Source organism: Anser brachyrhynchus, assembly GCF_964034855.1.
Source record: "Anser brachyrhynchus genome assembly, chromosome: 4".
NCBI classification, from domain to species: Eukaryota; Metazoa; Chordata; class Aves; order Anseriformes; family Anatidae; genus Anser; species Anser brachyrhynchus.
Genome location: NC_137698.1, coordinates 31490088 through 31504036, shown reverse-complemented (window position 1 = coordinate 31504036; position 13949 = coordinate 31490088). Strand labels below are relative to the sequence as shown.

At 40.6% G+C, this 13949-nt stretch overlaps 1 protein-coding gene across 2 annotated transcripts in view; it reads left to right on the top strand.

The window, feature by feature from the left end:
• Positions 1-8809: 8809 nt before the first annotated feature.
• Positions 8810-13949, top strand: part of GLRB (glycine receptor beta) — a 51494-nt gene continuing 46354 nt past the window's right edge. The window contains exons 1-2 of one of the 2 annotated variants that reach the window (XM_080590527.1): positions 8810-8955; positions 9927-10080. In XM_080590527.1, the coding sequence (XP_080446653.1) occupies positions 9959-10080 (122 nt within the window). In that variant the 5' untranslated portion in view covers positions 8810-8955; positions 9927-9958. The remainder of the gene's footprint in view (positions 8956-9926; positions 10081-13949) is intronic. The other variant, XM_080590528.1, reaches the window with a different exon arrangement.

Here is a 13949-nt window from a genome sequence, read left to right as displayed (position 1 = left end):
TGATCCACATAAACTAAAAGGGATTTCTTTCCGTTAAGTGAGACTGAGCAAGGACAGTCCATGCTTTTGAACTAGTCAGCAGGTCTTTTTTTTGTTTGTTTGGTTCGTTAGGAAAGCTCAGTGGAGCATTTCACAGATAATGGCAGCATGTTGCATAGAAATGTACCAGTTATATGTGGGTTTCCCATTTGTAGGAAATGGCAATGATAATTTCAACATTTCTACATTTTGCTATGATCTGTAGCTCTATAAAACTCCACACCAAGGTATTTATTAACAGAAAGTGTTCAGTTCTTTTAAATGCCTTTACTAAAATAAACAGCTGAGTCAAGCATTGTCACAGTGTTCTTGCATCCATTTTATGTAAAAAGTCTAGTGCATGAAGTGGACTTAAGACTGTAAGAAAACCTGAGTCACTTCATTTTTGGCCTGACTAACCTAGCTACTGATCTGAAAATTCAAAGAATCCCCCAATTATTAATATTTTTGGAAGTCAGCTACAAATTTAGACAGGAAAGTAGAGAACAGGCCTAAATGCAGTGCTGGAACTGTGAAGCCTATGCCTGTTCTACTTTATTAAACTATTATGAAAAGAGAAGAAAGGAGGAATGTGAAATCCTAGGAAGCTCACTGTATTTTCAGTATCCAGGGACAGGGCATAAACTGTATACACCCCAAAGATGAGGAGCTAAGAAGCATAAAATATGGGCTTGTCAAAATCCACCAAGTCAACTGTTCTTTGACAGAGGCGCCAACCTACTCTACAAGCGAATGAAGTAGAAGCAAAATAAATTGAATTTAATCAGGCAGGCCTTTGTTACCTATCTGAACGAAAGGAATCTTAGTCTGACCATAGGGATGAAAATAGAGACTAAAGCACGCACAGTTTGTGCAGTAGACAAGGTCCAAACAACCTGGTGTCAGAGGGACCAGGGCCTAGTGCCGGGGGACGAACAATGTGGGCCTGGCTGCTTTTATGCAGTCATTTGACAATCTTCATCAAGTATCTAATGACTGTAAAGTCTTCATATGAACAGCTCTGCAATTATATAGCATACAGAATAATAGAATTGTACTTTTGCACTATATTTTTGGGCAGGCAAACCCCAATATTCAAAATAGAATTTCTATGGAGTTCTGCACTCAGAGTGACTGCAGGATCTATGATGTTAATTGCTGGGTTCCAGAGAAGGACTAACATAAAATACAAATCCCAAATCCAATAAAGTATTTCAAATCACACTAAAGGATATGAATAGCTCTACTAAAGACAATGGCTCTGCTGACTGGACTAAACCAATATCATATTTTACATATATAAAAGCAAAAATAAAAGAATAATCAGATATAACTTGAAAAGGAGGAAATGTTTTCAACAACCAGGTTGTTTCCAGACTAAAAAAAAGTTATCCCTAGCAATACTACTGTCAGATCTGTTAACCAGGTATGAGTCTGTCCTAGTTCAAGACAGGAAGGGCAATGTTGTAGAGGACAGAATATTATGCTAAGGATGCAGCAGAAGGTCAGTACATTCTTTAACGGAGTGACCACAAATGCCAAAACCTCTATCATCTCTGTTTACAGTTAGACATGCAAATAGAATTAGCAGCACCAGAGCTTTCACCACAGCTCCTTGAACTTCCAGTGTTAGATTTATTTTTAATGTTGATGTAAGGTACATCGTTTACAGTGTACATTTTCGGTGGGCATAATGTCTACAATACTTGTTTCCATAACAAGCTGCCATTGTAGCATGAATGGAATTTCTACAGGGATTTCTGGGTAACATATTTTTGGAAGTTTCTATTTTGGAAATTATTAATTGCTATTATAATTGCTGAGAAACCATGTAGTGTAATAAGTAGGCACCAACTGTATAATTATGATTACTCTGACATGTATTTTTCAAACTAGGAGGACACGACCTTTCTTGTGTGCTTAATTGTATTCAAACCTCTCAGAAGTATGTTCAGTCAAGAGGGTTCATATAACAGTGATTGCTCCAACCACTAATTTTCTCCAACATTCCCTATTCTTGAAAAATATCTCTTTAAATAGTGTCTCACATACCTACATTTGTGCCTCAGGCAATTGTTCTTCTTGCTGAGTGTATTCATTCTCCAGGACTTGTGATAATGGTTCTTAGACAGTCTTAATTTCACTCCTTAACCAGTGAATCTGGTAAGGAGTCTGGAATCATCAGGTCTTTTGGGTTTTCTGAAAGAAAACCAAAGCAAACCAAACCAACCAACCAAACAACCAATCAAACAAACAAAAACAAACAAAAAACACAGATCTTTAATTTCAGAGTAAATTTAACAGTGCCTTTCAGGATCTACTAAGGCAGATCCTTTAAACTGCATGGATTCTTCACTCTGGTGTTAAGTGTGAATACAGACATTCGCCTAGAAACTGCATTTATTATAATGATGTCCCTTTTCTGAATTCCTAAATCTGGATGAGGAAAGAGATCCTGAAGTTATGATTGATTACAGCATAGATGTAGAGAGTACCATTTTTTCAGACTAAGAACCAAACTATGCCTTTATAAGGAGGTTCTGCTGAAGCAGCTATCTGAAAGGGGAAAAAAAAAGTTTCTATTTTCTTTAGGTGGCAGATACATGATGAATTTTGGGGCTCAAGTCCAGTTTGGAGTTGGAGCTTGGGACAGGCACCATTCCTTATAAGACAGTGACAGTGTGCTAGAAGTGTTCCAGAAACTGTATCTGAGCATCTTGTGGATTGTAAGAAATTTGCCCTGCAGTCCTTTGTCACCATATGTCTAGCAGGTAGCTGACAGCTGTTCAGACAGTGCAAATCAAGAAGAATTTAAGTAAGGAGCAGTACAGTAAAGCACATCAGCAATGTGATTTAGGCAGAATGCATGCACTGTGGTGGCTGAAAAGGAAATTTGAACATGACATTGTAGGATGCTCAGTTCTGTCCTCAGGAACATCTGCATATCGTCAGCCAGGAGGGATCCTAAGTCATACTTAAAACTCTTATTAGCTGGAATTGCCTGGACTTGCACAACCAGGCATCTGTCTCTTTTCTTTCGATACTGTAAGTCGAGAAAATAAAGACAGGCATTTAATGCTGTGTAGCACATTGCATGCTATAATTGCCTTTAGAAAGTGTTTATGTTGCAGAAAGTATATAACATTGTTGAATGACATTTCAGTAATAACTGTCTTCCTGTTCAACATTTTTTTCAATGTATAGCTATATTCTTCTATTCATTTATACAGACGTAGGTGCAGTACAGTTATTCATGAGGCATGCAGTTCATGCCTGTAGCATGTTGATAACAATTACTACTCATGCATTAACTCTTCACAAGTCATTTATGGCTACCATTTATGCATGAACAAACACTGACTCTAAGAACTTTAAAGCTGACAGGCTAATCCTTTTCCCCACTGACTTGTATCTCAATTCTTAAATGATGGTATAATCCACGAGAGAAATGAAATTGGCACTAAATGCATTCAGCCAATTAATTACACAGTTATACAATTCTATTGAAAAATGTGAGTGTGGATGCACACAAACAGGCATTTTTTGAGTTATCAATGTTTTCACCCAAGATTGGTGTGACAATCCTTCTAAATTTTCCAAAAAATTATCTTGCATGTAGAAAATTAGCCTGAATCATTTTAAAGAGAGGTTTAGCTGGTCTTTTAACACTTTCATTATTGTGTACATTTTTTTTAAAGGTACTGTGGTTGCTATAAGGTATAATGAGAGTTTAAAGTCACTTCAATGTCACTTGTAATATATTCCAACAAAAGGAGAGGTGAAAAACACACTTTTTTGACAGTTCTTACACTTCTCAGACTGATTAAGCTGTTTTAGGAACATGCAGAACTTCACATAGCAATATAATTAGTACTAGGTCCCAGGTTTATTTGCATAACAACAGGAACTATAAACTTAATCACTTTGGAGATGGTTTATTATGTTGAAACCTCTCTACGATTTTTTTACCCACTGATAAGAGTAATGAAAATCTTATTAGCTTCAGTGACCTAGGATTAAACTTTAATCTCTTTAGTGATAACACCATAGAACCATGGAATCAACAACTACTCACCTACACCTCCCTGTCTGGAAACTCCACGTGACACATGGATGTCTGTATGCTACTTCACCTCTGCTTTTCTTATTGAACAATCTTTTTGGTGATTACAGGAAATGTACTCTCTTCTTTATTTTTTACCTCAGCTTTGGGGTCACTGCAAAGGTACATACATTTTTATCAATAATAGAGTGGGGGAAAAATCTTGAAGTCATATACACAGTAACAGTGCTTTGCTTGTGGAGATCAGTCAGTAAAGGCAGTTACGTAGGAAATTAAGTAATACAGTGATCGTGCCTGCAAGGAACATATGTTTTGGGCATCTTATATGACCCGATTTTATACATACTCACAACAGCAGTAAGACATGTGGCTGCTTCCTGTAAACTACAGGCATTAAGTATGATTGTATCTACTATAATCAATATATGCCATTTATCTATTAAACACAGAAAGCCTAATATAGACCAGGCTTCTTACATTTACCAGCAATAGCATGTTTGAAGGTGCATGTTTCTAACTGCAGTCTCATTCAACTTTAATAAATGAAACACTTCAGAGCACATACATCTCTCTCTAAAGTCTTCATTTTAGAGCCTCCACCAAAGCACAGCAGTTTGAATTTGCCAGCATTCAGATCCCCCCTGTATGAATTATTGGTCATACTCAGTATCTGTAACAGAGAGAGAGATGAAGGACTGGAACATGGAGGAGGACAGATTATGACATTCTTCATCTGCCTATTCATCTGTTTGTTAATTTGTTCAGTGCTGGGTTTGCTACTTGAAGTTTTTGTAATTCAAAATGGAATTACAATCACCAATCTTTTCAGAATGAGGAGGATCACAGATTTCATAGATCTGATCAGTGCTACCAGAAGGAAAACCTTTTATAGTAGTTTCCTATTTTGTCTCTATTTCTTAGCCCTTACGACGTGCGGATATATGTATACCTCTTTACAACAGTAGAAAAAGAAACAAGCAAAGAGAGCTTCTAGCATCCTTTTGAATTCTGCCTTTCTTAGGAGCCCTGTAAAGGAGCAAGTTCTGAGGAGCACCTTCTGGATGATCACCAAAGTCACCAACATTTGACAGGTTGAAATAAAAACTCCTGTAATTGGAAAGGCTGCAGAACATGAAGTCCTTTTTAAAATAGTATTTTCTAATTGTGTGAATTAAATCAATGCATCTTTTGCCACCCTTGAAACTAATGAAACCTGATTTCCAATCCATGTGGTTCTTGTGGCTGACTGGCTTTTAAACTGAATTAATCTGAAAGCTGCAGCATGGGTTCTTCTGTTGTTAGAAATTTAAGAATATATACTTTAAACTTAAAAATATATCCTGATAAAGACTTTAAAAAAATTTTGTCTGTTATTTGACATTAGAATTTTTTCAGTCATAACGTCTCCTTTAGTAAAACAGATACCTTATGAATGAAGTATATTTGTGTTTAAAGAATTTATACAAGCTCTCTCTCAGGCAGATTATTTAATGTCTACCAATCACTCCTGCCAGTCTGCTTTCTTCCTCCTTTTATTCCTTCTGCAGAGAAACTAACTGAATCTCTCTTCTCAGCAAGCTGTCTTTACAAAACATTCAGGACTTAGTATCTCTGAGTTTTCAGATTATTTTTTTAATGTGATATCAATCTGTTGAAAAAAAAGAAGTTTGCAACAAAACATTTGAAATATGCATGCATACAGAGCACATAACTCTTTACCTTAAGAAAGTAGACTAAAAAGAACAGTAAAGCCAAATAAATTCTCTCTTATACAGCTGTGAAATATTTTTTGAGTGACTGCACAGCAGACTGATGGATTTTCAGGTCTCCGTGTTCCACTACTACAAACTAAAGTCGAGACAAGTGTCCCTGGGCTGATCACTAGGTAAGGTCTTGCTATATTCTGCCTGTTTTTTACAACTGTTTTTGACTGATCAGGATAATGCCTAAGATCAGGAATTCCTGGGGATTACTCCTGAATCAGAGAAATGTGCACAAGTATTCCCAACAGTCGATACAGCAGCAGCTGTGTGCAGAAGATAGCCAAGTACAGCCCTGCGCTCTGGTAATACAATAAACGCAGAGAGTTGGCTTTGCCCTTACACATCCATTTTCTAGTAAAACTTTTGTTTACTTTTTTCATTTCTCTTTAATAGGATCTCTGAAACACAAAACACCACCAAAAACAATCCGCAGAACCTGGCCCATTACTCATGATCAATTGGCTCCCTGGCCCTAGGCTTGTGCAGGAGGTTTTTTTTCCCCACTACTTCCTCTATGGGCATTGTGAAGCCAGCCAGCTCTGCGATACAGCACCCGAACAAACGCAGACTGTCCTTCAAAATCCTGCAAGCGTGAGAGCGCTGGCTTCTCCTGGCAGGTGCTGTGCGAGGCGGTGGAGCGAGCAGCGTGATTATCCTAGCCCTGCTGGCTTGCCAAGAAGGTGCTGCTAGGTAAATAGGCTGTGACCTTGGCCAGATTTGTACAGGGGGGAGAAGAGGCTTCTTCCCACAGACCCTTCCCTGTCAGCACTCCTCCGATAGCTGACACCTAATTTATTCAGGTGCATTAAAAAAATTCAAGAGTTACTGAAATTTTTCTTACAATATTAGCTATTATTTGTGAGGTGTCTGACACATAAAGATACTACACAGATATCTTACCAAAGCAGCACCTTTATCTGGTCTGTGTCACATGTATCTCACTTTTATTAGCTATAGAAAGATATTAGCCACATGATCTTATTTTCTGTGACCCCAGGGGGTGGATAATATTCATGTCTACTTCATGCTTTGTCCTGTTGAGGTACCACAAATACTCATCCATCCTTAGGTATCTATACTGATGGCTGCAGCGGGATGCACTTGCAAATACCAGTGGATTTGCAGAAAGCCCAAAGGCGCAGTTAGTACTTTGAGTACAAAAGGAGGTAAAAAGCACCCAGGCTCTGTGGCTGCAAGATGCAGAGTGCAGAAAGAAGTGCTTGTCGTGGCTGCAGTAGTCCTCATAGTGATTTGCTGCTGCTGCTGATGCCAATACGGCTTTCTGTAGATGCTTGTTCTGCTCTTCCGTGCTAATGCTTTCTTAACACAAACCGGGGCCAATCTGTTCTCAGATTAAGACTGCCTCTTAATTTTCATGGCCCTATCTTCAGCAACACAACAAAAATGCAGAAAAATGGAAACAGCAATCAGTGGGCACCTGCTCTCAAATGCGTTTAAGCCAGTCTTAAAAGACAGAGAACATCTTGGTTTCTATTCTGGACATAAAATTCAGAAGGGCTTTAAAAAATAAGATTACTTTTTTTTTTTTTTTTTTTTCCTGCAGAAAGGGTGTTGTGTTATGGGAAGCCTTTGAGCTTTGCTTTATGTTTCAGGAAATGACTTTATTTAATTTTGCAAGTTCCTGTGTTTGAGCTAGAAAACTGTACCTTCAGAGATACGTGGCCTTCAACAGACGTGACTAGGATGGCAGACTTTGCATGCATGTATGTGTATACACACACACATACATGTGTATGGCTGTTTATGTGCACTGTTTGGCAGCAGATTTGGAAGGTCATGGGAGCATTATCAGAGCATGTCTATAAGTCAGTTAGGACAGGACCATTGCTCAAAAGGTGGAGCTGAGGGTCCCTGGCATTGGGTATTGCTGAATCTATGCACTTCTTGCTGCCTGCCATGGCCTAACTCACCAGGTCATGTTCCTCCTTTCCATTTCCTAAACTCATGATTTTCTCCACTTTTTGTTCTTATATTCCAGCTTAAGTGGTGCTTCATAGAAGTACGATAAGGATTACAGGATGTTGCAGAAAGCATCCACTGATGCATCACACTTATTTGCTGTTCCCATTCTGAAGAATACAAAGTGTTTTTTATACATCTTCAGGTCCTGCTGTTCCTTTATTTTAGTGCAGACTGAAGCTCTGGCTGCGTATGGGGAATCATAGAATCATTAAGGTTGGAAAAGACCTCCAGGATTACCTGGTCCAACCACCCCCCCCCCCCACCACCACTATCACCCACTAAACCATGTCCCCAAGCACCACGTCCAACCTTTCCTTGAACACCCCCAGAGACGGTGACCCCACCACTTCCCTGGGCAACCCGTTGCAATGCCTGACTGCTCTTTCTGAGAAGAAATGTCTCCTAATTTCCAACCTGAACCTCCTCTGACTCAACTTGAAGCCCTTCCCTCTAGTCCTATGACTAGTTATCTGTGAGAAGAGGCCGACCCCCAGCTCCCCATAACTTCCTTTCAGGTAGCTGTAGAGAGCAATAAGGTCTCCCCTGAGCCTCCTCTTCTCCAGACTAAACAACCCAAGTTCCCTCAGCCGCTCCTCATAGGACTTGTGCTCCAGGCCCTTCACCAGCTTCGTAGCCCGTCTCTGCACAAGTTCCAGGGCCTCGGTGCAAGACTGGAAGATAAGGAAGACTTGGGAAGGGTCAGTTTCCAGCGACTTGGCTGCTGAAGAGAACGTGAGACAAATGGGAGACGATGCCTTTGAACTACAGCAGGAGGGTGGGCGTTTGCTGACCTAAGAGAACCCGCTCCCATTCCTGGCCCGGGGCCCGGCTCTCCCCCGCCGCAGCGGGCAGCGCCCTTCGGCCCCACTGCCCCCGGCCCCGCCGCCTTCTCCGGCGGCCTCCCCGTGCCCGTGTGCGGCGGGGCCGTGCCGCGCTATGCCCGAGCCGTGCCGTGCTGGGCGGCGCGGCCCCGCACATGCTCACTGGGCGCCGAGGCAGGGCCGGAGGCAGGGCTCGCTGCGAGCCGCCGCTCCTGCGCTCCGCCCCGCGCCGCGCCGCCGGCCCGCATCGGGAGGCCCCGCTCGGCTCGGCCCGGCTCTGCCCGGCTCGGCTCGGCTCGCCTCGGCGGTGAGCGCTGGGCCCCGTCAGCACCTCGGCCAGCGCCGGGCCGCTGCGGCGGGGCCGGGCCGGGCCGGGAGGGGGCGGCTGGGGAGGCTCCGGGGGGCGAGGGAGCGGGGAGGGGGCGGCGGGACGCCGCCGGCTGGGGCCGGGGACGTGCCGGTGCCTGCGGGCGGTGCGGGGAGAGGGGCTGGCTTCCTCCGGGGAGCGGCTGGGCAGGGGAACGCGGCTGGAGCTGAGGGGTCCCCCAGGTGCCCCCGGCCTAAGGAAGGGGCCTGGGGAATGCCCGTGGAAAAGGCGTGGAAGGAGCCCGGGGGTGGTGGTCGGGGGCTGGTGGGGCACCGGCCCTTGGGGCATCACCAGGTGGGACTGGGTGCAGTGGGGCAATGCCCAGGGCTCCGGGCTGTGCCCAGAAGCAGTCTTTGCAGATCCCATTTAGTGCTGATGCCGCATCTAGAGTCCATGCAAAGTAGTCATCTATGGGTAATTTCATCCATGAAATTAAATTTGCAACCCTTTCTCGTAACCGGCGTTGAAATTGTTGCTGTTTGATGTGTGTAGAAGTCAAGAGGCCTCTCAGTTCTCTACCTTGGTAAAGGCTGGTGGGCCACCTTTAACCGTGTTTAGTGGAGTCGATAGATGGTACTTTTGGTGAGGAATTCTCTTCCACATTTCTGAGGATTTTGAGTCAGGCAGCCTTTGAAGGTCATCACATCACATTTATGTCTTCAATACACTGGACTCACACTTAAATCAGTTCCTCGCTGTGATTCTCCTAACTTTGTGAAGCACTTTGACGCTCACAAAATTACCTAAAGTGGTTTCATATCAGATTTACACCTCAACACACTCTCCTATGTCAAACTGGATTTCTAAAAGGAAACATTTGTTTTCTTTTTGTACATATATGTTCCCATTTGCTGTTTAACCTACTAGGTTAATGCTACTAACATAAACCTCTTTCTTTTTCTTTGCGGTAGACTGAAGGTTTCTTTGAAGCTTAACCTTCAAGATGAAGTTCTTACTAGCAGTTTTCTTCTTGGTCTCGTTCTCCTTATGGATGGAAGAAGTCTATTCCAAAGAGAAGTCTTCAAAGAAAGGAAAGGGGAAAAAGAAGCAATACCTTTGCCCATCGTATGTTCTGTGTTTCTTTTATATTCTTGCATGATTGAGATCCTGCCATATTTTTAACACCAGAAATTGCATGGGAATTAAAATGGAAGGTGGTGCTTTCCATTAAGAGGGGGATTTTGGGGGGTGGAAGTGAGAAGAAGAGGGCTTGACCACTTGACCACTAAGTTCTGTCAGCTTGACCAGTGACATAGCTAAGTTCTGTCAAACAGTCTGTTTCTTCTGTAACAGGTCCTTTGTTTTAATGTAAAGAGAAATCTAAGCAATAGTAAACAGATTCTTAACAATGAACAAAAGTGTTTGGGGGGATTCCAATGCAGTATCTTGCTATCTATGGGCACAGAGTAATGTATTTCTGTAACGTTATGCTGTCTAACATCATGTTGCGAGTATACTATCTTACTGAAATTCAGTTTCTGTTTAGCTTAGCTCTGTAAAAGAGAGATTGCCCTACTCACATTCTTATTACATGCTGAATAGAACTAATGTCTTAGCATCTTCCGTCAGTGATTTACGGTACTATATTTTTTCTGGAGGTGGATAGATTAATGCTATAAAAATGCCCTTATGGAGCAATCTCTCTGTAAAAATACAGAAACTAAAACTAATCACTAACTGGTGATTGCCCAGCTGATTAGAGACCACGTTCACAACACCTGTAATTACTTCACACTAAAAAGAGTTTCTCTTTCTGACACTTACCACATTTTCTGTTGATCCATAGGACAATGCAAAAGTTTTATTTGGAGGGCCTTTTTGTCATTTTCATGGCCATCCTTGGTCATCATTTTAGTGTTATGGTGTAAATATCTGAAGCAAAGATGGATGGAATATAATGAGTTACCAATAGATGTAGAAAAACACTGTGCCTTAAATGATGAAGTGGCTCAGACAGGTTTACAACACATTTCTTCTGAGACCATAGAAGAGGAAGACTGGAAGTTGAGACTGGCTACCTAACATTTAAAAGACTTTTTGCAAGTAAAAGAAAAAAGTAAATGGAATAACCAGAATGAAGCACTGTTTGAATGATACTTTTAAAGGTCCCACTCTTTTTAAGTATCAACAGTGATGTTTATTTGTAACACTGAATTTTTAGAAAGTTTCTACATGCAGTGAGTGTTCTCATTCTTTATTATATTGGCCCTAAAAAATGAGGTAAGTCTTTGGATTTGAAAACATTAAGATACAAGTCTCTAATGTGATCATGACTCATTTGAAATGACCCATATCCATTCTGTCTCCTTTGTGTAGTTACATTGAGCTCTGTATGGAGCTTTCACTGTGAGCTACCATAAGGACTAATGGCAAGGAGAGAAATGCCGTGGTTCCAAGACAGGCGTGAGCACCGAAGTCCTTAGAAAGGAAGTTCCACAGCTGGGAGCTGAGAGTCCAGATCTGCCATGCATTTTACCTGTTTGGGACTTCATCTTAATTAGAGTTCAGAACATAGATGGCATTTCATCTTGAGAAGTGTTGTTTTGTGTTTTTTTTTTTTCCTTCAACACAGTATTTCCTGGTATTCTGTTCTTCTCAATACCAGTTAATTTTACAAGCTATAAATATGACATCATTTGTCACCACCATACTTGGTGAATAAGTGCTGTAATTTTCTAGGTGAGGTTTTTACATTTCAGCCAGTGGAAGCTTTCTGTGAAAATCCTAGCATGATCCCATGCTTGTCTGACAAACCGCGTGTGCCGTGCTGCTAGTTAGAATTAATTGCCGCAGCACTGAGCTCTATCATTTTCTGAATAGCGAACAAGTTGTCGGTGTCTCACTTGGCTGAAGTTCACAGCTTGAGACAGTCTCTTGTGGTAGTTGAGCTGCAGGATCACTGGGCTTGTGGCTGGCAGCTAGACAGCCTCTGAGGTGAACAAGCAATCAGAGTGAACTCTGTCATGCTCGCATAACTCAGGCTGTTGAGGACAAACTTTCAACCAGCGACATGTTTTTTATAGCCTTTCACAAAACTTCTGTAGTTGATGACACTGTACATTGTAAAAGAGGAAGCCTACTCATAATGTTTTCTTTCCTGTGCAAAAAAAAATGGAAAAAAAAAATCTTTCTTCAAAAAAAAAAATCTTTCTTCAGAAACAAACCAAAATGTAATGCAGTGGAGTGGGAATTAAGTGACAATGTGAGGGTTGATCAAAATTAGTCTCAGAGAAAGTGGTTGAATGAAAAATTCGCTTGTAAAGCACAAAGGAATTGTTTTGAAAGAAAGCATTTTATCTTTTTCAAGAAGGTTTATAGGATTTTGCATCATTTGTTGAATGGTACAAATTCCTAATGAAAACATACATAAGTTAAAACCTTAATCTACCTTTAATTCTCATTGGTTACTAGTGCCATACGGCTTAAAGCTTTATTGTAAAATATATTGCCGCTTGTTTCTTTACAACATCTGAAAAGTTAAATTCTACCTCCACAAGAAAATAAAAACCACTAGTAATTATATAAAGAACAAACTTTACAAATTTTATAATGGAATTCAAATGTATGCAAATAATTTCCTAGGAAAGATTTATGCTGAGCCTAATAATACTGCTTAGGTTCTTTAGTTTGACATTCAGAAATGGATAGTGTTAGGACTGGTTTGGCTTTTGGACTTTAGCATGAATTTGTATGAAGAATGAGCACACCTGAATTTTTATGCATATCAAGCACAGAAACTTTTAGCTAAGTATAACCCTCTGGCATGAAATTAACTATAACAGAAAAAGCTGAAACCAAACTGATTAAAAACCCCATAAAAAGTTCATTATTGTCTCATAAACAGATATTTGCTTCCTTCAATTAGGAAAATTCTGTCTTGTATCTGGCAGCAAAAACTCTTACTTGTGATTATTCATAATGCTTCTCTGTGTATTGTGTGACAGTGGCTTGATAGGCCATCTAATTTTCATTTATTTCTGAAACTGTTTCTCCCAGCTTTTTTTATTGAGGGGTTCCAAGAAGCTGATGCTTAATCACTTGTTCTTATCTTGATTTAAGGCTTCCTCAGACAGATGTAAAATTTCACATCTTAAATTTAGATCATTTTCTTTCTTACCTCAGGCTTTCCTAGTGAAACAGAGAGTAGTTATGTCTTATTCCTGAATGTTTGTTGATTAACAAACAAATTGATACATTGGACCTATAAGCCCACAATAGGGAGTTTTACAGCATAAGTCTGGGAAGCTGGTTTCCACAGATGCGTAGTGCAATAAAATATGAAGCTTTAATGTAACGAAACTCTTGCCTTTTATCTCCATGGAAAACATTTAAAAAAAAAAAAAAAAGAAAGAAAACAAGAAAGAGATAGGTCTACCTCTTCAAGAAAATCCTTTAAGATTTTTGTGGGTTACAGTATTCTCTTTACAAAGCTTATTTTGAAATTCACTATACTGAATACAGATGACCTTGATGGATTTAGTCACTTGATCTGTTTGTTGGTTTTAGACTATCCATCAGCCATATTACCACTGTTATTTACTGTTTGGAGGTCACTCCATGTTGTTGTGCTTCTGCAGTGATCTACCAGTCCCAGGGGAACAGAAAATGTGAGCAGTGAAGTGACATTGCAGGTTCTGGTGATACAGTGTTTGAAGTTTAAGGCCTGGAAAATATGGAATGGGTAGTTGTTTCTAAGTACTACAGCTCTTTATCAGAGTGTGTCACATAGGTTAAGCACAAGAGTGACTGCTTCACATGTTTCTTGTTAATGTGAATTAAGCCTGTTTGAATGTTTCAGGCAGTTTGAACAGATAAAAATGAGCATTTTGTTTAAACAGTTGCCCCAGGCCCAGCCAGATTTTTGAATAGGTACGTATTATTTGCCTTCCAGTACTGGTGTTATTTTGCAAAAGTTGCCAGATGGCAGAGGAAGT